This window comes from Ranitomeya variabilis, chromosome 4 (assembly GCF_051348905.1).
Source record: "Ranitomeya variabilis isolate aRanVar5 chromosome 4, aRanVar5.hap1, whole genome shotgun sequence".
In the NCBI taxonomy this organism is placed as follows: Eukaryota; Metazoa; Chordata; class Amphibia; order Anura; family Dendrobatidae; genus Ranitomeya; species Ranitomeya variabilis.
In genome coordinates this window covers 253,406,566-253,427,774 of record NC_135235.1, presented here as the reverse complement: position 1 = coordinate 253,427,774, position 21,209 = coordinate 253,406,566, and the positions used below count along the sequence as shown (strand labels likewise).

At 47.5% G+C, this 21,209-nt stretch overlaps 1 protein-coding gene across 3 annotated transcripts in view; it reads left to right on the top strand.

Moving 5' to 3' along the window:
- The window catches only part of ROBO4 (roundabout guidance receptor 4), a 131,266-nt gene that overhangs the window by 64,514 nt on the left and 45,543 nt on the right, over positions 1-21,209 (top strand). For all 3 annotated transcript variants that reach the window (XM_077249561.1, XM_077249560.1, XM_077249562.1), the window contains 3 exons: positions 2,287-2,390; positions 2,833-3,058; positions 20,215-20,336. In XM_077249561.1, the coding sequence (XP_077105676.1) occupies positions 2,287-2,390; positions 2,833-3,058; positions 20,215-20,336 (452 nt within the window). The remainder of the gene's footprint in view (positions 1-2,286; positions 2,391-2,832; positions 3,059-20,214; positions 20,337-21,209) is intronic.

The window sequence follows — 21,209 nt, the reverse complement described above, 5'->3', positions numbered from 1 at the left end:
CACTGTGTACATACATTACGTTACTGATCCTGAGTTACATCCTGTATTATACTCCAGAGCTGCACTCCCTATTCTGCTGGTGCAGTCACTGTATACATACATTACGTTACTGATCCTGAGTTACATCCTGTATTATCCTCCAGAGCTGCACTCACTGTTCTGCTGGTGCAGTCACTGTGTACATACATTACCTGGGTCCATCAAGTTCTCCCTTTCTCCACCAAATGTACATTTTGTCACTAATTTAGCTATAACCCGCAATGTTCATTGCCATTTCTATCTCTTGTGTTCGGCATTGCACAGTCTGACTGCTCTAACTGTAAAGAACCCTTTCCTGTTTAGCCGTCAGAATTTCCTCCACCCATAATGAGTGCCCCCTAGTCCTCAGAACGGTCTTTCGGAGGAATACGTCATGTGCCATCCTTTGTACTGACCACACATATATTTACACATTAAATGAGATCCCCCTCTGAGTCCCCTCTCTTTTTCTAAGCTAAACAGCCCAACTTTTCCAACCTCTCCTTATATGAGGCCTCCACCCCGTGTAATATAGGAGAGACCCTCCATCCCTTGTAATAAGGCTAAGTTCACATTGCGTTAAAGCAGCCCATTCAACACATGCGTTAAACGGTAAACGGGCTGCGTTAACGCAAGTGCCAAAATGTGATTGCGCTAGCGCAGACAGAGCTAGCAGATGCTCTATCTGCGCTAGCGGTGACGGACCCGGAAACGCTGCAGCCGGCGTCCCAGGGTCTGTCACTCAATGACGGCACATCGCTAGCGCATGCCCATTGTGGGCATGCGCTAGTGATGCGTCCGACATAGGGCTTAATGGCGGCGTTAACAGACTACGTTATACCGCGTTATGCCGCGGTGTAACGTAGTCCGTCTAACGGACTGCGTATAACGTAATGTGAACCCGGCCTTATCTAGTTGCCGTCTTTGGACTGATTCTAATTTCTGTAATATCCTTTTTAAAACGTGGAGCCCAAAACTGGATCCCGTATTCTAGATGTGGCCTCACCAGTGATTTATAGAGGGCTAACAATACGTAGGCATCGTGGGATTTTATCTCTTTTTATTCATCCTAAAATCTTGTTTGCTTCTGCGGCTGCTGCTTGGCATTGAGTGCTGCTGCTCAGCTTTCTTGTAACCAGAATACTCAAGTCCTTCTCCTGTTCTGTAGTCCCAAGTATTCTCCCATTTAATATATATGCAGCAATAGGATTACTCTGTCCTAGGTGCATTACTTTACATTTATCTACATTAAACCTCATTTAACAAGTGGTAGATCGTAAAAGAAAAGAATACACAGGAGCACGTGAATGCAATGCTGAAAGCATTGGGTGAGGATAGAAAAGACGGCCCATGTTGTAGCCAAACAGAAAACTGCAGTCAGACGACTTCTGAACAAATGATTGAAGTGGGCACAAGTCCAAACATTGCAACAAAGCAGATATGAGGACACCCCGAAACAGAACCAAGGCGTTCAACAAGAGAGCACAAAAGTAACCCACCTGTTCGTCTCTCATACACACACACTGACAGTGTATATGTACTCACATTTTGGGAAGATGTATCTCTGCCCTCAAAAGCTGAAGCCAATTAATGGATAAAAACTGATGAGGAAGAAAAGACGAATCTAAAAAATAAACCGTGGAACTATTGGAAGGATCCGTCAGAGAAGGAGGAAGAATCGAATGACACAGAAAGGCAGGTGAAACAACGGAGACTGTAGATAAAGAGAGCAAGACGCATGAAGAAGAGATGTGTCCTGAGACAGAAAGTGTTAGTGCTTGTCCAAAAGAAAGAAGGAAATAGACATGAAGATCATGGAACAGAGCGTTCTGAAGGTGAAGATCGGAGACCTCGGACAAGCCAGCACGGATATTTTTACAAAGTTACTGACTACAGAGAGCGACATCTTTGGCTGATGAAGATGCTGGGCCTGATGGATCGAGCTGTTGAGAACGGGTGGTGGAGTATACAGCAGCTGCAGGCTTATGCAGTTAAACACTACAATTACCAGACCAATTACCAGACACCAGATGGCGCTGTGTTCATACATTGTGTGGCCTCTCTGTTGTGTGCTCCATGATGGGAGTGATGCACATAACTTTGCTGTATGTTCCAAGGAAAACCATTCATTCTTCCATATTAAATGCAGAATGATTGCACTGAAATCTGCAGCACTGTCCATAGGCTTACTGACTGTTTCCAGAAGACTCCCATCAGAACTGATCCTCGATTGTCAGATTGATAAAGGTTTTGCTTTTTTCATTTTAGATCCTTTGGACACCGGTCAGATCGTTCATGAATTGTCCGGTGTGGAGCTGTTCCTGGACGCTGTGACGCTGCACAACTTCTCCTCGGCACGCCTGCACTGGATGGTGAGAGAAGCCAACGTGTTCATTTCTCCCGTCTGCTAATATAAAGACTTCAACAGCTTCACAGTAGATGGATGCTGTCAGGAAATTTCCTGTAATGTCAGTAAAATACAACAGACTGGCAATGAGAACGGTGACAAGACTACATGGGGAAAGGCCACCATTCATTCTTAGCGGAGGGGCTTACATTACATTTTATTCTTCTAATAAAAGGGATATGACATAAGGTAAATATCTGCTTGATGGGGAGTCCACTATGAGACCCCCACCTATCCCCAGAACAGGGATCGGAGGACCCTAATCTTCTGGCTAAAACCTCTGTGGCTGCAGGTTAAAACTTCAAAAATATTTAGCCATCTTTAAAACCGGCAGAGTCCAGCAGTCACTGTGGCCATAACCCGGCCCCTAGGTGCACAAGCAAATAATGCATCGCTCTATGTTTCAGGCGTCTTCATCATCCCAGTATATAGAAGGCTACATCGTCTTTTACCGCACCCACACTGCATCCGACGCGGTCTGGGAGAAGTGGGGTGTTGTCCCTGTGGATGAGAACACCGCCATCATCCCCGGACTGCGCAGAGGACAGAAGTTTGAGTTCAAAGTCCGACCGTACGGATGGATGGTATATGGTGCGGACAGTAACATCCGACACATCCTGATCCCCGAGGACGGTAAGATACTGCGGGAAAGATGCAGCATTTCTTCTATCATGTCTGGTGATCAGCACAATCCTCTCATGAATAACTCTATTTGGAGACAACCTTTATGATTTTTGTGAATTGGTTTTTCAAATTGCTGTGACAAACGAGGTTCAGCACTTACGTTCACGGTAACCACACACACACAAAGGGTTCACTAGGTGGCGACAAATACCTGAGAAATAATAACCAGTGATAACAAAACCCCCAAACACCCCTGTCCTGTCCCCCAACGGTTAGTGTTATTATCCCGTAAAGTATTAACATCATTAACCTGCACCCCGAGTATCGGCGTCTTTATCCTCCCCCCCCAAGTGTTTGCCTCATTATTTTGTCTGCCCAAAATACAAAAAATTGACCAGCATCTACATATAGTGTGAACAGGCGCAAGCTGCAATGACTGCACAACATATGTGCGGGATAGTTTTTTTTTTGTTCTTTACAGTTTACTATTGGAGGTTGTGACTGCCTCCTTTCTGACTCTCCACTCCTCCCATCAGCCCAAGGGTGCTTTTAATTAGTGCTGGTTCCTACCTGCCCACATAAATTGTAGGCAAATAGCCCGGGACAGTAGCATAGGTTCCCATCAGAGAAGGGTCACCTTGCCATGGTTGATGGCCATACATGATTTGGGCAATTTTTGCGCTAAGAACCTTCATTTTTGTAAGTACATTCTATTTATCAACAATGCAGTTAAGATATAATGTATTGTGGTGTTTGTATATATCTCGGCCCTCACAGAGGCTGCTGTGTTCTGTTTCTGAATTATCTTGTCCCCCGTCATTATCCTGCACAACGATCATTAGCGTCATTATCCCGTGCCCTGAGTGTCGGCATTGTTATCCAGTACCCTGAGCATCAGTGTCAATATCCTGTACCCCGAGTGTCAGCATCATTATCGAGTACCCCAAGCATCAGCGTCATTATCCCGTACCCCGAGTGTCAGTGTCATTATCCAATACCCCAAGTGTCGGTGTCATTATCGAGTATCCCGAGTGTCGGCATCATTATCGAGTATCCCAAGCATCAGCGTCATTATCCCGTGCCCCGAGTGTCAGTGTCATTATCCTGTACCCCAAGTGTCGGTGTCATTATCGAGTATCCCAAGCATAAGTGTCATTATCCTGTACCCCCAGTGTCAGTGTCATTATCCAGTACCCAGAGTGTCGGCACCATTATCCTGTACCCCCAGTGTCAGTGTCATTATCCTGTACCCCGAGTGTCAGTGTCATTATCCGGTACCCAGAGTGTCGGCATCATTATCGAGTACTCTGAGAGTCAGCATCATTTTCGAGTACCCCAAGCATCAGTGTCATTATTCTGTACCCCCAGTGTCGGTGTCATTATCGAGTACCCCGAGTGTCGGCATCTTTATCGAGTATCCCAAGCATAAGCGTCATTATCCTGTACCCAGAGTGTCGGCACCATTATTCTGTACCCCGAGCATCAGTGTCATTATCCGGTACCCAGAGTGTCGGCACCATTATTCTGTACCCCGAGCATCAGCGTCATTATCCCGTACCCCGAGTGTCAGTGTCATTATCCTGTACCCCGAGTGTCAGTATCATTATCCTGTACCCCGAGTGTCAGTATCATTATCCTGTACCCCGAGTGTCAGTGTGATTATCCAATACCCCAAGTGTCGGTGTCATTATCGAGTATCTCGAGTGTCGGCATCATTATCGAGTATCCCAAGCATCAGCGTCATTATCCCGTGCCCCGAGTGTCAGCGTCATTATCCGGTACCCAGAGTGTCGGCACCATTATCGAGTACCCCGAGCATCAGCGTCATTATCCCATGCCCCGAGTGTCGGCATTGTTATCCAGTACCCCGAGCATCAGTGTCATTATCCTGTACCCCCAGTGTCGGTATCATTATCGAGTATCCCAAGCATAAGTGTCATTATCCTGTACTCCGAGTGTCAGCGTCATTATCCGGTACCCAGAGTGTCGGCACCATTATCGAGTACCCCGAGCATCAGCGTCATTATCCCATGCCCCGAGTGTCGGCATTGTTATCCAGTACCCCGAGCATCAGTGTCATTATCCTGTTCCCCCAGTGTCTGTGTCATTATCGAGTACCCCGAGTGTCGGCATCATTATCGAGTATCCCAAGCATAAGTGTCGTTATCCTGTACCCCCAGTGTCAGTGTCATTATCCAGTACCCAGAGTGTCGGCACCATTATCCTGTACCCCCAGTGTCAGTGTCATTATCCGGTACCCAGAGTGTCAGTATCATTATCCTGTACCCCGAGTGTCAGTGTCATTATCCGGTACCCAGAGTGTCGGCATCATTATCGAGTACTCCGAGTGTCAGCATCATTTTCGAGTACCCCAAGCATCAGTGTCATTATTCTGTACCCCCAGTGTCGGTGTCATTATCGAGTACCCCGAGTGTCGGCATCTTTATCGAGTATCCCAAGCATAAGTGTCATTATCCTGTACCCCGAGTGTCAGCGTCATTATCCTGTACCCAGAGTGTCGGCACCATTATTCTGTACCCCGAGCATCAGTGTCATTATCCAGTACCCAGAGTGTCGGCATCATTATCGAGTACCCCAAGCATCAGCGTCATTATCCCATGCCCCGAGTGTCGGCATTGTTATCCAGTACCCCGAGCATCAGTGTCATTATCCTGTACCCCGAGTGTCAGCATCATTTTAGAGTACCCCAAGCATCAGTGTCATTATCCTGTAACGTCAGTGTCATTATCGAGTACCCTGAGTGTTGGCATCATTATCGAGTATCCCAAGCATAAGTGTAATTATCCTGTACCCCAAGTGTCAGCGTCATTATCCGGTACCCAGAGTGTCGGCACCATTATCCTGTACCCCGAGTGTCAGTGTCATTATCCGGTACCCAGAGTGTCCGTGTCATTATCGAAAATGATGCTGACACTCAGAGTACTCGGTAATGATGCCGACACTCTGGGTACCGGATAATTTTCCCTGCTCGGATGCTATAACCACAGCTTTTGGACTTTCATGGGTGAGCTGAATACTTCTGTTTTTTTTCTATCATTATCCTGTACCCCGAGTGTCAGTGTCATTATCCAGTACCCTGAGTGTCGGCATCATTATCCCGTACCCCAAGCATCAGTGTCATTATCCCGTGCCCCGAGTGTCAGTGTCATTATCCTGTACCCCGAGTGTCGGTGTTATCGAGTACCCCGAGTGTCGGCATCATTACCGAATATCCAAACATAAGTGTCATTATCCTGTACCCTGAGTGTCAGCGTCATTATCCTGTACCCAGCTTGTCGGCACCATTATCCTGTACCCCGAATGTCAGCGTCATTATCCTGTACCCAGAGTGTCGGAGTAATGATTATAGGGGATAACTCAGGAGACTCTTTGTGTGGAACAAGACAACTACAGGACACAGTTTTATAAGTGGTAAAGTCTATATTATCACACGGTGATTCAAACAGGTGCAGAGCAAAGCTCAAGTCCACAACACTTGGTGTAAATATAAAATGCAGCTTAACAGTCTATAGGAACTTTAGAGGAAAAACGTAAACAAGCAGAAAGTCTATGAAGCACAGTTGTACTTGAGGAAACTTGACACGAATAAGTCCTTGTTTAGTCCAAACACAGATAGATATGCTTATAAGGCAGTTCAAGCAATGTCTTAGCTCAACCAGGAAGGCCTGGGTGATAATCTCAGGTTTAAGCAGAGCAGCAACAGTTTACATGTCCAGCAAATGCAGATGGAAACAAACAGAAGCAGCCAGATGGAGGAGGATTACTGGAAACCGATGTATGCAGCAGAAACTCAGAGCTGAGTAGCAGGATCTCCACACAGGTTCACAGGAACAGGTGCAGGTGCAAAGCCAGGGAGTCGCCAGGGTAATAAGCTGGATGCAAGGCAGAATACTCTAGCACAGACTAAAGGCTGGGGTGGAGTTATATAGCAGGAAGACACCGTGCACATGAGACCAAAGACGCCATCTTGGAAAAGGGCAGTAATGCACAAAAGGTAATCAAAATGTTCAGAGTCCTGACATTACTCCCTCCTTAGAAGCGGCCTCAGGATGACCCTGGACTTGGTTTCTCAGGGAATCTTTGATGAAAACGAGAGATCTTCTGTTGGGCATTGATGTTTTCCACAGGTTCCCAAGAGTCTTCCTCAGGGGGATATCCCTGCCATCTTATAAGATATTGGAGCCGATTCCTGCGAATCCTGGAATCAATAATTTCCTCCACCACAAATTGTTCTTGCCCATCAATCACCACAGGCTGCTTAGGTGGCACAACACGTCCCTGGAAGGTATTAGGAGATACAGGCTTTAGTAAAGATACATGAAAAACTGGGTGTACCTTCATAGTCCTAGGCAGCTTCAGCCGGCAGGCCACAGAGCTCACAATACCGTTGATCTTGAAAGGGCCAATGAATTTCTGTCCTTGTTTTTGTGAAGGAACGTTTAACTTCAGATTCTTAGTTGATAACCACATGGAATCTCCTACCTCGAACATGGGTGCAGGTTTACGGAATCTATCAGCCGATCTCTTATAACGTTCTTGAGCCGTGGTTAGGGATTCCTTTAGAACCTCCAGATTTTGCCTCATCTCAGTCAGCCTTTCCTCAACTGCTGGAACCGGAGAATTAATCGGAGACCTAGGTAAGATACATGGATGATAACCCAGATTGGCAAAGAAAGGAGTGAACTTAGTGGAGACTCTCTGAGAATTGTATGAAAATTCGGCTAACGGCAGTAACTCCAACCAATCATCTTGGAGATGGCTGACATAGCATCTTAGATATTGTTCCAACGTCTCGTTGGTACGCTCAGTCTGACCATTTGTCTGGGGATGGTAAGCGGAGGAGAGACAGACATTAATATTGAGTGCAGAGCAAAACCCCTTCCAGAATCTTGAAGTGAACTGTACTCCACGGTCAGAGATCATCTCATCTGGGACCCCATGCAGCCGGAAGACATTCTGAATAACCAAGTACACAGTATCCTTAGCTGAGGGGAGGCCGGTACATGGAACAAAATGAGCGGCTTTAGTCAGGCGATCAACTACCACCATGATCGTATTCATGCCCCCCGATGTAGGCAGCTCCACAATAAAGTCCATTGATATAGATCCCCAAGGGCGGGACGGAACAGGTAATGGTTGCAGGAGACCCGTAGGTGCCACACGAGGAGTCTTGTAACGAGCACATACCTCGCAAGAGAGAACATAGTCCTTAATATCCTTCAGGCAAGTTGGCCACCAGAAAAATTGGCTTAGGAACTCTTGTGTCATCTGTACCCCCCTATGACCAGCCAACTTGGAGTCATGTACCAACTTGAGGATCTGCAGACGGACGGCTTCAGGGACGTAGATATGTCGATCTCTGAACCACATGCCACCCTTAAAGACAAGATTAATATCAACAGGTGGGTTGGCCAGAAATACATCACCGTCATAAGCCTCCCTGCACTTCTTCCACAAGTCCTGATCGTGGATAACTCCGATGAAATTGGCATCAGATAGAATGGTCTTGGACGGGGCTCCAGGTACGGAATCCGCAGCATGGATTCGGGATAAAGCATCAGCCTTCCCATTACGAGATCCTGGACGGTACGAGATAACAAAAGTAAATTATTTTTAAATCAAATTCCAACGAGCCTGACGAGGAGAAAGACATCTAGCGGATCTGAGGAACTCTAAATTGCGATGGTCAGTAAGCACTACGATCTGTTGTGCAGCTCCTTGCAGATGATGCCTCCATTCCTTGAAAGCCGCAATAATAGACAGCAATTCCTTGTCTCCCACATCGTAATTCTTCTCTGCTGAGGTTAGTCTATGGGAAAAGAAAGCACAGGGATGTAGCAGACCCTTCTCTCCAGTTCTTTGGGAGAGAATAGCCCCCAAAACATTATCAGAAGCGTCCACCTCCACAATGAAAGAAAGTGTTGGATCTGGGTGTATCAACAGCGGTGCTGAGGTGAAACCGATCTTAAGCCGATCAAAAGCTTCTTGAGCCTGTGATGACCACTTAAAGGGCTTTTCCTTCTTTGTCAAGGAAGTAATGGGACGGACAATATCAGACAAATTTCGAATAAAACGTTTGTAGAAATTTGCAAAACCAATAAAACGTTGCACCTCCTTAACGTTCTTGGGTACCGGCCAGTCAAGGATAGCCTGAATCTTACCAGATTCCATTTTCAGCCCCTGGGGAGAGATGATATAACCTAAGAACTGTATCTCAGAACGATGTAACTCACATTTCTCCGGCTTGATATACAGATGGTTCTCTTTCAGATGTCTTAAAACAGCTTTGACATGTTCTTCATGTTCCTGTAGAGAGTCAGAAAAGATTAGAATATCGTCCAAATAGATCACCACAAACTGGTCCAACAAATCTCTGAAAATGTCTATAGCAAGGTGTTGAAACGTTGCAGGGGCATTACAAAGCCCGAAGGGCATCACGAGATATTCAAAGTGTCCATACCGGCATCTGAATGCTGTCTTCCACTCATCCCCTGGACGAACACGCACCAAATTATAAGCTCCACGAAGTTCCAGTTTAGAGAACACCTTAGCATGGCGGACTCTTTCCAGTAATTCGGGAATCAGAGGCAAAGGGTAACGATTCCGTATGGTTACCTTATTGAGCTCTCGATAGTCCACACAGGGTCTCAGGGACCCATCCTTCTTTACAAAAAAATATAGGTGCCCCTGCTGGTGAGGAAGAAGGACGTATGAAGCCTTTGGCCAGATTTTCATCAATATACTCTTTTAAGGCTTGAAGCTCAGGTGCCACCAAAGGATATACGTTACCAAAAGGAATAGCTGCCCGAGGAAGCAACTCAATGGGACAGTCATAATGCCTGTGTGGAGGAAACTGATCTGCATTCTTCTTGTCACAGATGTCAGAGAACTCTTTATATGATGAAGGTAAAGTAAATACCAGTACATGTGGTTCCGTAGCCGTGGACTCAGGGACAGCTTCTGTTAACGCTGAGTTGCTCCTTGTTGGAAAGATAATCTCCTTGGTCTCCCAGTTGATAATTGGGTTCTGAGAATGCAACCAAGGAATGCCTAAAATCACAGGAAAATGAGGAGAAGAAATTACCAAGAAAGAGAGTTGCTCTTGATGATTAGGCTCCAACAAAATCTCAAGGGGTGCGGTCTCCTGATCCACAGGCCCGGAGATTAAAGGTGACCCATCCACTGTTTCCATGGTAATTGGAGAGGCTCTTTGCTGAATTTCAATACCATGTTCCTTGGCAAATGCGATATCCATAAAATTGCCACCTGCACCAGAGTCAATCATAGCTGCACTGGAAATGCACTGTCCTGTACACAGAATCTTAATTGGGAGAGAACAGTGAGAGTTCTTTTCATTTAGCTCCTTGGCTGGTGAAGTCATAGAAAGTGAATGGAATACAGCGTTTAAAGGCAGGCTACATTCAGAGATGTCAGATTCATCATCATAGTTGTCATACTCTCCTACTGCTGCTAGCACCTTGTTAGGCCGCTTGGGACACTTGGGACAGTTGATTAGAAAGTGGTCATACTAGCCGAAGTAGAAACATAGACTTTCTCGAAGGCGATGCTCCCGGCGCTCATTACTCTTGCGCCTCTGAACAGAATTAATTTGCATGGGCACCTCCTCTACCTCTCGAGATGTTTTATCTGCAGGCTCTTTGGAATGAAGGGAAAAGTTAGAAATACGGTTATATGCAGCAAACTTCTCCTGCCTACGCTCAGTAAGGCCGGCGTCACACTAGGCGTAAGACAATACGGTCTGTTTTTTACGGCCGTAATACGCAGAAAAGTCCCCAAAATTGTGATCCGTATGTCATCCGTAGGCAGGGTGTGTCAGCATATTTTGCGCATGGCATCCTCCGTATGTAATCCGTATGGCATCCGTACTGCGATATTTTCTCGCAGGCTTGCAAAACCGACATCTAATGGATTTATGTGCTCAAATGTTCGTTAAAAAATATATACATGATGCGCCCTCTGCAGGATGAAGTCACATGAACTCGAGCGTGGGAACTTTTCCAAGGCTGCAGTTCATGAGAACATCCAGCAGAGGGCGCCTCACCGCGACTCAATGTAAGTACAGATCACCCAGCTTTCCTTTCAGCATCCAGGGTTTACAGGTACGAGCGAGTGCTTTAGCACAGCTCCTGCCTGTAAATTGATGTAACCCCTTCAGATGGATTTACTTCGTGGGACGTGACAGTTCATCAGAAGGTATGTATATTGTTGGTTTATTATTTTGCCAAGCGAGGGTCTTCAGGTGGATTGAGAGAGCAATAAAATATTAAAACAACCTGTGTGTTTATTTCATTAAAATAATTTTTAATAATGTGTGTGTTTTTTAACCCTTTCATACAATTGGATTAATAATGGATTAGGTGACATAATTGACGCCTCTCCATTATTAATCTGGCTTAATGTCACCTTACAATAGCAAGGTGACATTAACCCTTCATTGCCCCATATCCCACCGCTACACGGGAGTGGGAAGAGAGTGGCCATGTTCCAGAATAGGCGCATCTTCCAGATGTGCCTTTTCTGGGGTGGCTGGGGGCAGATGTTTGTAGCCAGGGGGGGCCAATAACCATGGACCCTCTCTAGGCTATTAATATCTGCCCTCAGTCACTGGTTTTACCACTCTGGCGGAGAAAATTGCGCGGGAGCCCACGCCAATTTTTTCCGCCATTTAACCCTTTATTTTAGCAGCTACAGCACCCAAATTTTGCACATACACACTACTAACATTAGTATTATTTACTGTATGTAAACCATGTCTCATATCATGTCGGGTTTGGGAAGGAGAAATGAAAAGCCGGCAATTGAGTTACCGGCTTTTCACTAACACCGCTGCGTATTTCTCGCAAGTCACACTGCTGGTCCGTGGGGAATCTGTATTTTTCTCGCCCCCCATAGACTTTCATTGGCATTTTTTTGCGCAATACGGTGACAAACGCAGCATGCTGCGATTTTCTATGGCCGTATAAGACCGTATATTACGGATGCGTAATATACGGCAGATAGAAGCTGGGCCATAGAGATTCATTGGGCCGTGTGTAATGCGAATTTTACGGACGTAGTTTATGCGCTCATACGTCCGTAAAACTCGCTAGTGTGACGGCGGCCTAAGGCGAATGTCAATGTGCACACAATGCTGTATAAGGGTATGTTTCCACGGTCAGGAAACGCTGCTTGTTTGACGCTGCGCAGAGCTGCAGCGTCAAACAAGCAGCGTCCAGATGTTCCAGCATAGTGGAGGGGATTTTATGAAATCCCGTCTCCACTATGCGTGGAAACCCGCATGCGGCGACCCTGCGACTCCGGACATGCTGTGCGTCTTTTCAGATCGCAGCATGTCCGTACACCTTGCGGGGACGCAGCGTCCCCGCAAGGCATATCACAGGGCGCTATGGGAGAGAGCGATCATCCCGGATGTGAAGAGTTATGTGAAGAGTTAACACATCCGGCATGATCGCGTCCCAGAAAGCGATACCGCCGGCCATCCTGACAGTGGAAACATACCCTAAATGTTTCTAGCACTTGTGGTGATTCAGAGCGAGCTAGTTCATCCTTTACAATGCTAGACAAACCCCTTTTAAAAATAGGCAATTGTGCATAATTGTCCCAATTGGTATCTACCGCTAATCTCCTGAATTCAGTAGCATACCCAATAAGAGAACGTTTAGCCTGGCGTAAAGACAATAAAGCAGATTCAGCGGTTGCACGGCAATTAGGGTCATCAAACACTAATGCCATAGCGTCCAAAAAATCGTCCAAATTATTTAACCGCGGGTCACGAGACCCAATCATCGGATTCGCCCAGGCAAGTGCTCGTGCGGTCAGCAGCATTATTACACACAATACTTTGGATCTATCATTAGGAAAACGGTCAGCATGCACATCAAAATATAGCATACATTGATTCATAAAGCCACGAAATTTGTTGCGATCACCATTAAATCTGAATGGGGGCAACTTAGGTGGGCTAGCTGGTGGCAGTTGCCCAGATGATAAAGCCGCTTGTGCAGCTACTTGTGTGCTTATGTCCTGAAAAGCCCGTCCATACTGGGACTCCATGCCAGCAAGTTTGTTTTCCTGGACTGCCATTCGGGTGCTTATGTCCTGCAAAGTTTGTCCAAACACTTGTTGATTGTGTTCAAAGCTTCCAAACTTCTTTTGCAGACCTTCCACATCTTTCTGCGGTGATCTAATTATGGAGAACACCTGCTCTAGTCTGCTTTCTGCAGTCATTGTTCCAGCAGTCTCCTCTTTTGAGGCTAGAGTATCCTGTAATGATTATAGGGGATAACTCAGGAGACTCTTTGCGTGGAACAAGACAACTACAGGACACAGTTTTATAAGTGGTAAAGTCTATATTATCACACGGTGATTCAAACAGGTGCAGAGCAAAGCTCAAGTCCACAACACTTGGTGTAAATATAAAATGCATCTTTAGGCTAAGTGCACATGTTGCAGAATTGCCGTGGAAATTCTGCAACTCTGCAACTCTGCAATTCTGCAATTCTGCAGCTCCTGCAGCGGGTATATCGCATGCGGAATTGGCATGCATATTCCCACAGGAAACTAGCGTTTTGCAATCATAATTAGCTTGCAGAATGCTAGCGTTTTCCAAGCGATCTGTAGCATCGCTTGGAAAACTGATTGACTTTTTACTATTGATGCAGCCTATAACGCATCAATAGTAAAAGATAGCATGCTAAAAATAATTTTAAAAAAATTAAAAAAATGGTTATACTCACCTTCCGCAAACAGCCGATCTCCTCAGCGGCTTCCGTTCCTATAGATGGTGTGTGTGCAGGACCTTCGATGACGTCGCGGTCACGTGATCGCGAAGTCATCGCGGTCATGTGACCGCGACGTCATCGCAGGTCCTTCACACACACCATCTATAGGAACGGAAGCGGCCACGTGCACCGCTGAGAGGCGGGAGGACTCCGGGGGCCATCGAAGGTGAGTATATCATGATTTTTTATTTTAATTATTTTTTTTTTAACAATTATATGGTGCCCAGTCCGTGGAGGAGAGTCTCCTCTCCTCCACCCTGGGTACCAACCGCACAAGATCTGCTTACTTCCCGCATGGTGGGCATAGCCCCCTGCGGGAAGTAAGCAGATCAATGCATTCCTAGCTGTGCAGAATCCCCGCGATTCCGCAAATTTAATGAACATGCTGCATATTTTTTCGGAATGCGATTCCGCTCAGGAAAAAGATGCAGCATGTGCACAAAAAATGCGGATTGCATTCTATTAAATAGGATGCTTAATGTGAGCGTTTTTTTCTCGGTTTTATAGCGTTTTTATAGCGAAAAACCGCGAAAAAATGCGAAAAATCTGCTACATGTGCACATAGCCTAACAGTCTATAGGAACTTTAGAGGAAAAACATAAACAAGCAGAAAGTCTATGAAGCACAGTTGTACTTGAGGAAACTTGACACGAATAAGTCCTTGTTTAGTCCAAACACAGATAGATATGCTTATAAGGCAGTTCAAGCAATATCTTAGCTCAACCAGGAAGGCCTGGGTGATAATCTCAGGTTTAAGCAGAGCAGCAACAGCTTACATGTCCAGCAAATGCAGATGGAAACAAACACAAGCAGACAGATGGAGGAGGATTACTGGAAACCGATGTATGCAGCCAGTGGCGTAACTACAAAGTTATGGGCCCCGGTGCGAACTTTCAAATGGGGCCCCCCGCCAAAATATTTTCCACCCAAATCCACATCCTGCCCATGCTCCTGCCCCATCTGTCTCCACATTCTGCCCCATCCGTCCCCGCATTCTGTCCCATCCGTCCCCGCATTCTGCCCCATCCGACTCCGCATTCTGCCCCATCCGACTCCGCATTCTGCCCCATCCGCACCGCATTCTGCCCCATCCGTCTCCGCATTCTGCCCCATCCGTCTCCGCATTCTGCCCCATCCGACTCCGCATTCTGCCCCATCCGACTCCGCATTCTGCCCCATCCGACTCTGCATTCTGCCCCATCTGCCTCCGCATTCTGCCCCATCCGACTCCGCATTCTGCCCCATCCGTCTCCGCATTCTGCCCCATCCGTCTCCGCATTCTGCCCCATCCGTCTCCGCATTCTGCCCCATCCGACTCCGCATTCTGCCCCATCCGTCTCCGCATTCTGCCCCATCCGTCTCCGCATTTTGCCCCATCCTTCTCCCCATTCTGCCCCATCCATCTCCACATTCTGCCCGTCTCCACATCTCACCAGAACAGCAGGAACCGGAAATCTGCTGCTGGTTGATACCAGGGAACACGAGCTGCACACAACCAGGACTGAGCTGCTGAGAGCTCAAGGACCTGTGGTAACGTCATCGTCATGTGATCAGGAGGCGGAGCTGATAAATGGTGAAAGACCTATGATAGTGATGACGTCACCACAGGATCTTCTTCAGCTCTTCCTTTCAGATCAGGCGTCGGCTGCTGATCTGATGTGTGCGCCCGCCCGGCAGGTCAGGTGGAGGGCAGGTCTGTCGGGAGGAATCACCTGAGCGGCAACAGTTTTTAACTTTTTGCTGGTGTCGGCGTGCATCTGACCTGCCGGGGCCCCTGACTGCCCCGGGCCCGGTCGCAGTGGCGACTGCTGCGACCGTGGTAGTTACGCCCCTGTATGCAGCAGAAACTCAGAGCTGAGTAGCAGGATCTCCACACAGGTTCACAGGAGCAGGTGCAGGTGCAAAGCCAGGGAGTCGCCAGGGTAAGAAGCTGGATGCAAGGCAGAATACTCTAGCACAGACTAAAGGCTGGGGTGGAGTTATATAGCAGGAAGACACAGTGCACATGAGACCAAAGACGCCATCTTGGAAAAGGGCAGTAATGCACAAAAGGTAATCAAAAAGTCCTGACAGTCGGCACCATTATCCTGTACCCCGAGTGTCAGCGCCATTATCCTGTACCCCCAGTGTCAGTGTCATTATCCTGTACCCCGAGTGTCAGCACCATTATCCTGTACCCCCAGTGTCAGTGTCATCCAGTATCCGAGTGTCAGTGTCATCCAGTATCCGAGTGTCAGTGTCATTATCCTGTACCCCGAGTGTCAACATCATTATTGAGTACCCCGAGCATCAGTGTCATTATCCTGTACCCCCAGTGTCATTATCCTGTACCCCGAGCGTCAGTGTCATCCAGTATCCGAGTGTCAGTGTCATCCAGTATCCGAGTGTCAGTGTCATTATCCTGTACCCCGAGTGTCAGCATCATTATTGAGTACCCCGAGCATCATTGTCATTATCCTGTACCCCCAGTGTCATTATCCTGTACCCCGAGCATCAGTGTCATTATCCAGTATCCTGAGTGTCTGCATCATTATCCTGTACCCCGAGTGTCAGTGTCACTACCCTGTACCCTGAGTGTCGGCGTCACTACCCCATACCCTGAGCAGGGCAGGCAGACCCGGCAGCCGCCTAGGGCCCCAGCTCCTCCAGGGGCCCCCAGCCAGTGGCCGCTATGGGGCCCCTGAGTAAGAGGGGTCCGGCGCCGCCCTCTCCTCGCATTGCGCATTCAACTTATCGGCATCATAGATGCCGATAACGTTGAAAGCAGATATGGAGGAGAGAGCGTCAGCTGACACTCCCTCGACCATCATTTTGCCTCTGCCTGTGACTCGGCTTGTTTCAGCAGTGGAGCTGATGACACACTGAGATGCTCTGCAGAAGGGGTACAAGGAGGAGAGTATTATGTGTGTGCGTGTGATGCAAGATAGTATGTGTGTGGGGGTACTGAACTATACTGTGTGTGGGGGGGCTGCATTATACTGTGTGTGTGTGTGGGCAGCACTATACTGTGTATGTGGGGGGGCTGCATTGTACTGTGTGTAGGGGCTGCACTATACTGTGTTTTTTTTGTGGGGGGCTGAATTATACTGTGTGGGGGTGGGGGCTGCATTATTCTCTGAGGGGGCTGCATTATTCTCTGGAGGGCTGCATCATACTGTGTGTATGGGGGGCTGCATTATACTGTGTGTGAAGGGAGCTGCACTATGCTGTGTGTTTATGGGGCTGGGGCCTGTATTATACTGTGTGTGGGGGGCTTAAGAATACTGTGAGGGGGCTGCAGTATACTGTGAGGGGGAATGCAGTGTACTCTATGAGGGGAGCTGCAGTGTACTCTGAGGGGGCTGCAGTGTACTCTGAGGGGGCTGCAGTATACTGTGAGGTGGGCTGCAGTGTACTCTGAGGGGGGCTGCAGTGTACTCTTATGAGGGGGGCTGCAGTGTGCTCTATGAGGGGGCTGCAGTATACTGTGAGGGGGGCTGCTGTATACTCTATGAGGGGGGCTGCAGTATACTCTATGAGGGGGGCTGCAGTATACTCTACTAAGGGCCATGGGGAGTGCATTTTACTATATGGGACCTGCATTATACTGTATCGAGGACTATCTGTACCCATCATTCTTCCTTAGCCATAGTAAGGGTAGGTGTACACGGTCAGTAAATGCTGCAGGTTGGACGCTGGGTACTTGTGCAGCGTCCAGATGTTACAGCATAGTGGATGGGATTTCAAGATATTCCATGCCCACTATGTGTCCACAGACGTCCACGGATCACCCGCAGAGACAGACATGTGGCACGTCTTTCCAGACCACAGCATGTCTATTTATCTTTATTTGTCTCTGTAAGACAAATGTCACCCGTGCAATGTACTGGACACGGTGATTCCGCACAGTTCAGTGATCACATGCGGATTCACATCCGTTCAATAGTCGACAGCGGACATGTTCTGTGTCCAAATTCCTGCCGATTCCTGACCGTGTGCACCTGCCCTAAAGAGAACGGGATACAAGTGTCAAACGACTTCAATATTGTCGATCATTTAGCGGCCTGAACTCTGCGCTTGTAAATACAGCAGAAATGTTTCTGTGTGATGGTGCAATATGTTAGCATTTGGGGCCCCACTTTAAACTATTGCCCAGGACCCCATTTTGTCTAAAACCGGCCCTGACCCCAAGTGTCAGCATCACTACCCTGTACCCCGAGTGTTGGCATGACTACTCTGTACCCTGAGTGTCGGCGTCACTACTCTGTACCCTGAGTGTCGGCGTCACTACTCTGTACCCTGAGGCTATGTGCACACGTTCAGGATTTTTCTCGTTTTTTTTTCACGTTTTTTCGTCCGTTTTCCGCAGGAAAAACGCTTAAAAAACGCATACATAAGCATCCCATAAGCATCCCATAATTTTTAATACATTCTGCAATTTTTGTGCACATGATGCGTTTTTTTCCGCGAAAAAAACACATCGCGGTAAAAAACACAGCATGTTCATTAATTTTGCGGATTTTTCACGTTTTTCCCACTATTTAATGCATTGGGAAGCTCCGGAAAAAAACGCATCAAAAACGCGAAAAAAAAACACGAGAAAAACACGCATGCGGATTTCTTGCATAAAATGTCCGGTTTTGATCAGGAATTTTCTGCAAGAAATTCTGATGTGTGCACATAGCCTCAGTGTCGGCATCACTACTCTGTACCCTGAGTGTCGGCGTCACTACTCTGTACCCCGAGTTTCGGCATCACTATCCTGTACCCCGAGTGTCAGCGTCACTATTTTGTACCCTGAGTGTCGGCGTCACTACCCTGTACCCCGAGTTTCTGCGTCACTACTCTGTACTCCGAGTTTCGGCATCAGTACCCTGTGCCCCGACTGTCGGTGTCACTACCCTGTACCCCAAGTTTCGGCATCACTACCCTGTACACCGAATGTCAGTGTCATTATCCCGTACCCCGAGTGTCAGTGTCATTATCCCGTACACCGAATGTCAGTGTCATTATCCCGTACCCCGAGTGTCAGTGTCATTATCCCGTACACCGAATGTCAGTGTCATTATCCCGAACCCTGAGTGTCAGTGTCATTATCCTGTACCCCCAGTGTCAGTGCCATTCTCCTGTACCCCGAGTGTCGGTGTCATTATCCTGTACCCCGAGTGTCAGTGTCATTATCCTGTACCCCGAGTGTCAGCGCCATTATCCCGTACACCGAATGTCAGTGTCATTATCCTGTACCCCGAGTGTCAGTATCATTATCCTGTACCTCGAGTGTCAGTATCATTATCCTGTACCCCGAGTGTCAGTGCCATTATCCTGTACCCCGAGTGTCAGTGTCATTATCCTGTACCCCGAGTGTCAGTATCATTATCCTGTACCTCGAGTGTCAGTGTCATTATCCTGTACCCCGAGTGTCAGTGTCATTATCCCGTACACCGAATGTCAGTGCCATTATCCCGAACCCTGAGTGTCAGTGTCATTATCCTGTACCCCGAGTGTCAGCGTCATTATCCTGTACCCCGAGTGTCAGTGCCATTCTCCCGTACCCCGAGTGTCAGCGTCATTATCCTGTACCCCGAGTGTCAGTGTCATTATCCTGTACCCCGAGTGTCAGTGCCATTCTCCCGTACCCCGAGTGTCAGCGTCATTATCCCGTACACCGAATGTCAGTGCCATTATCCCGAACCCTGAGTGTCAGTGTCATTATCCTGTACCCCGAGTGTCAGTGTCATTATCCTGTACCCCGAGTGTCAGTGTCACTACCCTGTACCCTGAGTTTCGGCGTCACTACCCTGTACCCCGAGTGAAGCAGCCCCCATGTTCCAGCTGAAATGTGCTATAAGGTAGGACTTTCAGCGTCCTCATCGGTCGCCCCAGGAGACGATCATCCCTCCCTTCCCCGGCCGCTATGACTGACATTCTCCGATTTCACTGTGGAGATCAATTCAGCAGAAAATTAATTAGAGCTTATGAGACGGAGAATGAGAATATTGCAACTGCCTGGAACACACAGATCATGTCACCACCCCATACAGGAGGACGCCGTCACCCTCACCAGTACCACAATGTGGGAGAAACACTGTTGTTGTTTTTTTAGGCTTTATTTTTCATTGCTGACAGTTTGTTACAGTTGTGTCCAGTCTAGTTTGTCTCCTGTGCTGATTCTTTGTTACAATGTATCAGTGCAGGTAACATGTACCAGCCTGGAATCTAGCTTGTGTGCCTCATGGAAAATTGTCTAGATTGGATATAATTGTGACAAACCCTTCGCTGTAATAAGTATTTTATGTGAACTTTGGGGTTGTGACTATGAAGCTGAGGTTTTTTGTCCCCAGTATTGTCTATTCTATTCTGTAGTTCCTGGACCTGCTCCACAGGAGGTGAACATCACATTGATTGGCGGTGGCAACGGATCCATCATTGTGGGCTGGGAACCTCCCCCGCTGGATCGGCGCAGCGGGCACATCAAGGCTTACAAGGTAAGTCCAGGGGTTCAGCGGGTCCAGACACTCATGGGGCCGTCCTCATCTGTTACACAGTTATACCTTTCCTGCTGCTTTCAGCCCTGTCTCTTCCTAGGAAAGCTGTGTGACAACCCTTTTGGTAGCGGTGACTTGGGAGCGGTGATGTCATCTTAATGGTTGTTACCCAACTTTCCCAGAAGCAGATTAACCACCAAAGACAGAACTGAGGAGGGTTTCTATTGTTGCTCTGAATACTGGGATATTCCTTTACCTTAGTGAATGCGGAGGAGAAATCTTTCAGTGTCCTTCATTTTTGGATTATCACATCTTTGGCGCCTGCGTTTCTTCAGAGTCCGGTGTCACCGTTACACCTGGCGGCGGCCCCTGCCGGATTCCTCTGATTTATGCTTATATTTTATGACAATTACAAATCTGATGTATCCGGGGCAGGCGCCAATCACAGGTGAATCTTTATTAATTACATTGTCATTTTCACTTCACATTAGCATACACTTCTCTGGAAGCGGGAGGAGATGAAGGAGCGGGGAATCGCTCTCAGCGGGGTGTGATTAGTTTCACCGCAGGGAAACGTCGCCGGCGGCAGGGCAACATCTCAGAATTCTACACAGTCCACTTTATCAAACAATGAGAGCGGCCGTCAGACTCCTTAGAAGACACCTGAGCTGTGTAATACAGTTCTTAAGATCTGTGCTGACCAGCATTGAATAGAAACATGCATTGGTTACATTCAGAGGGCACAACCCTGTTCAGTCCTAGTTCTTCTTTTAGGAGGGTTATGTCGTCGCCACATTATGTGGGACGTTCTGAGACGTTGTGCCTGCTCCAAATTAAATAGTAAAACACAAATACGTGCGTAGAAGAGCCACT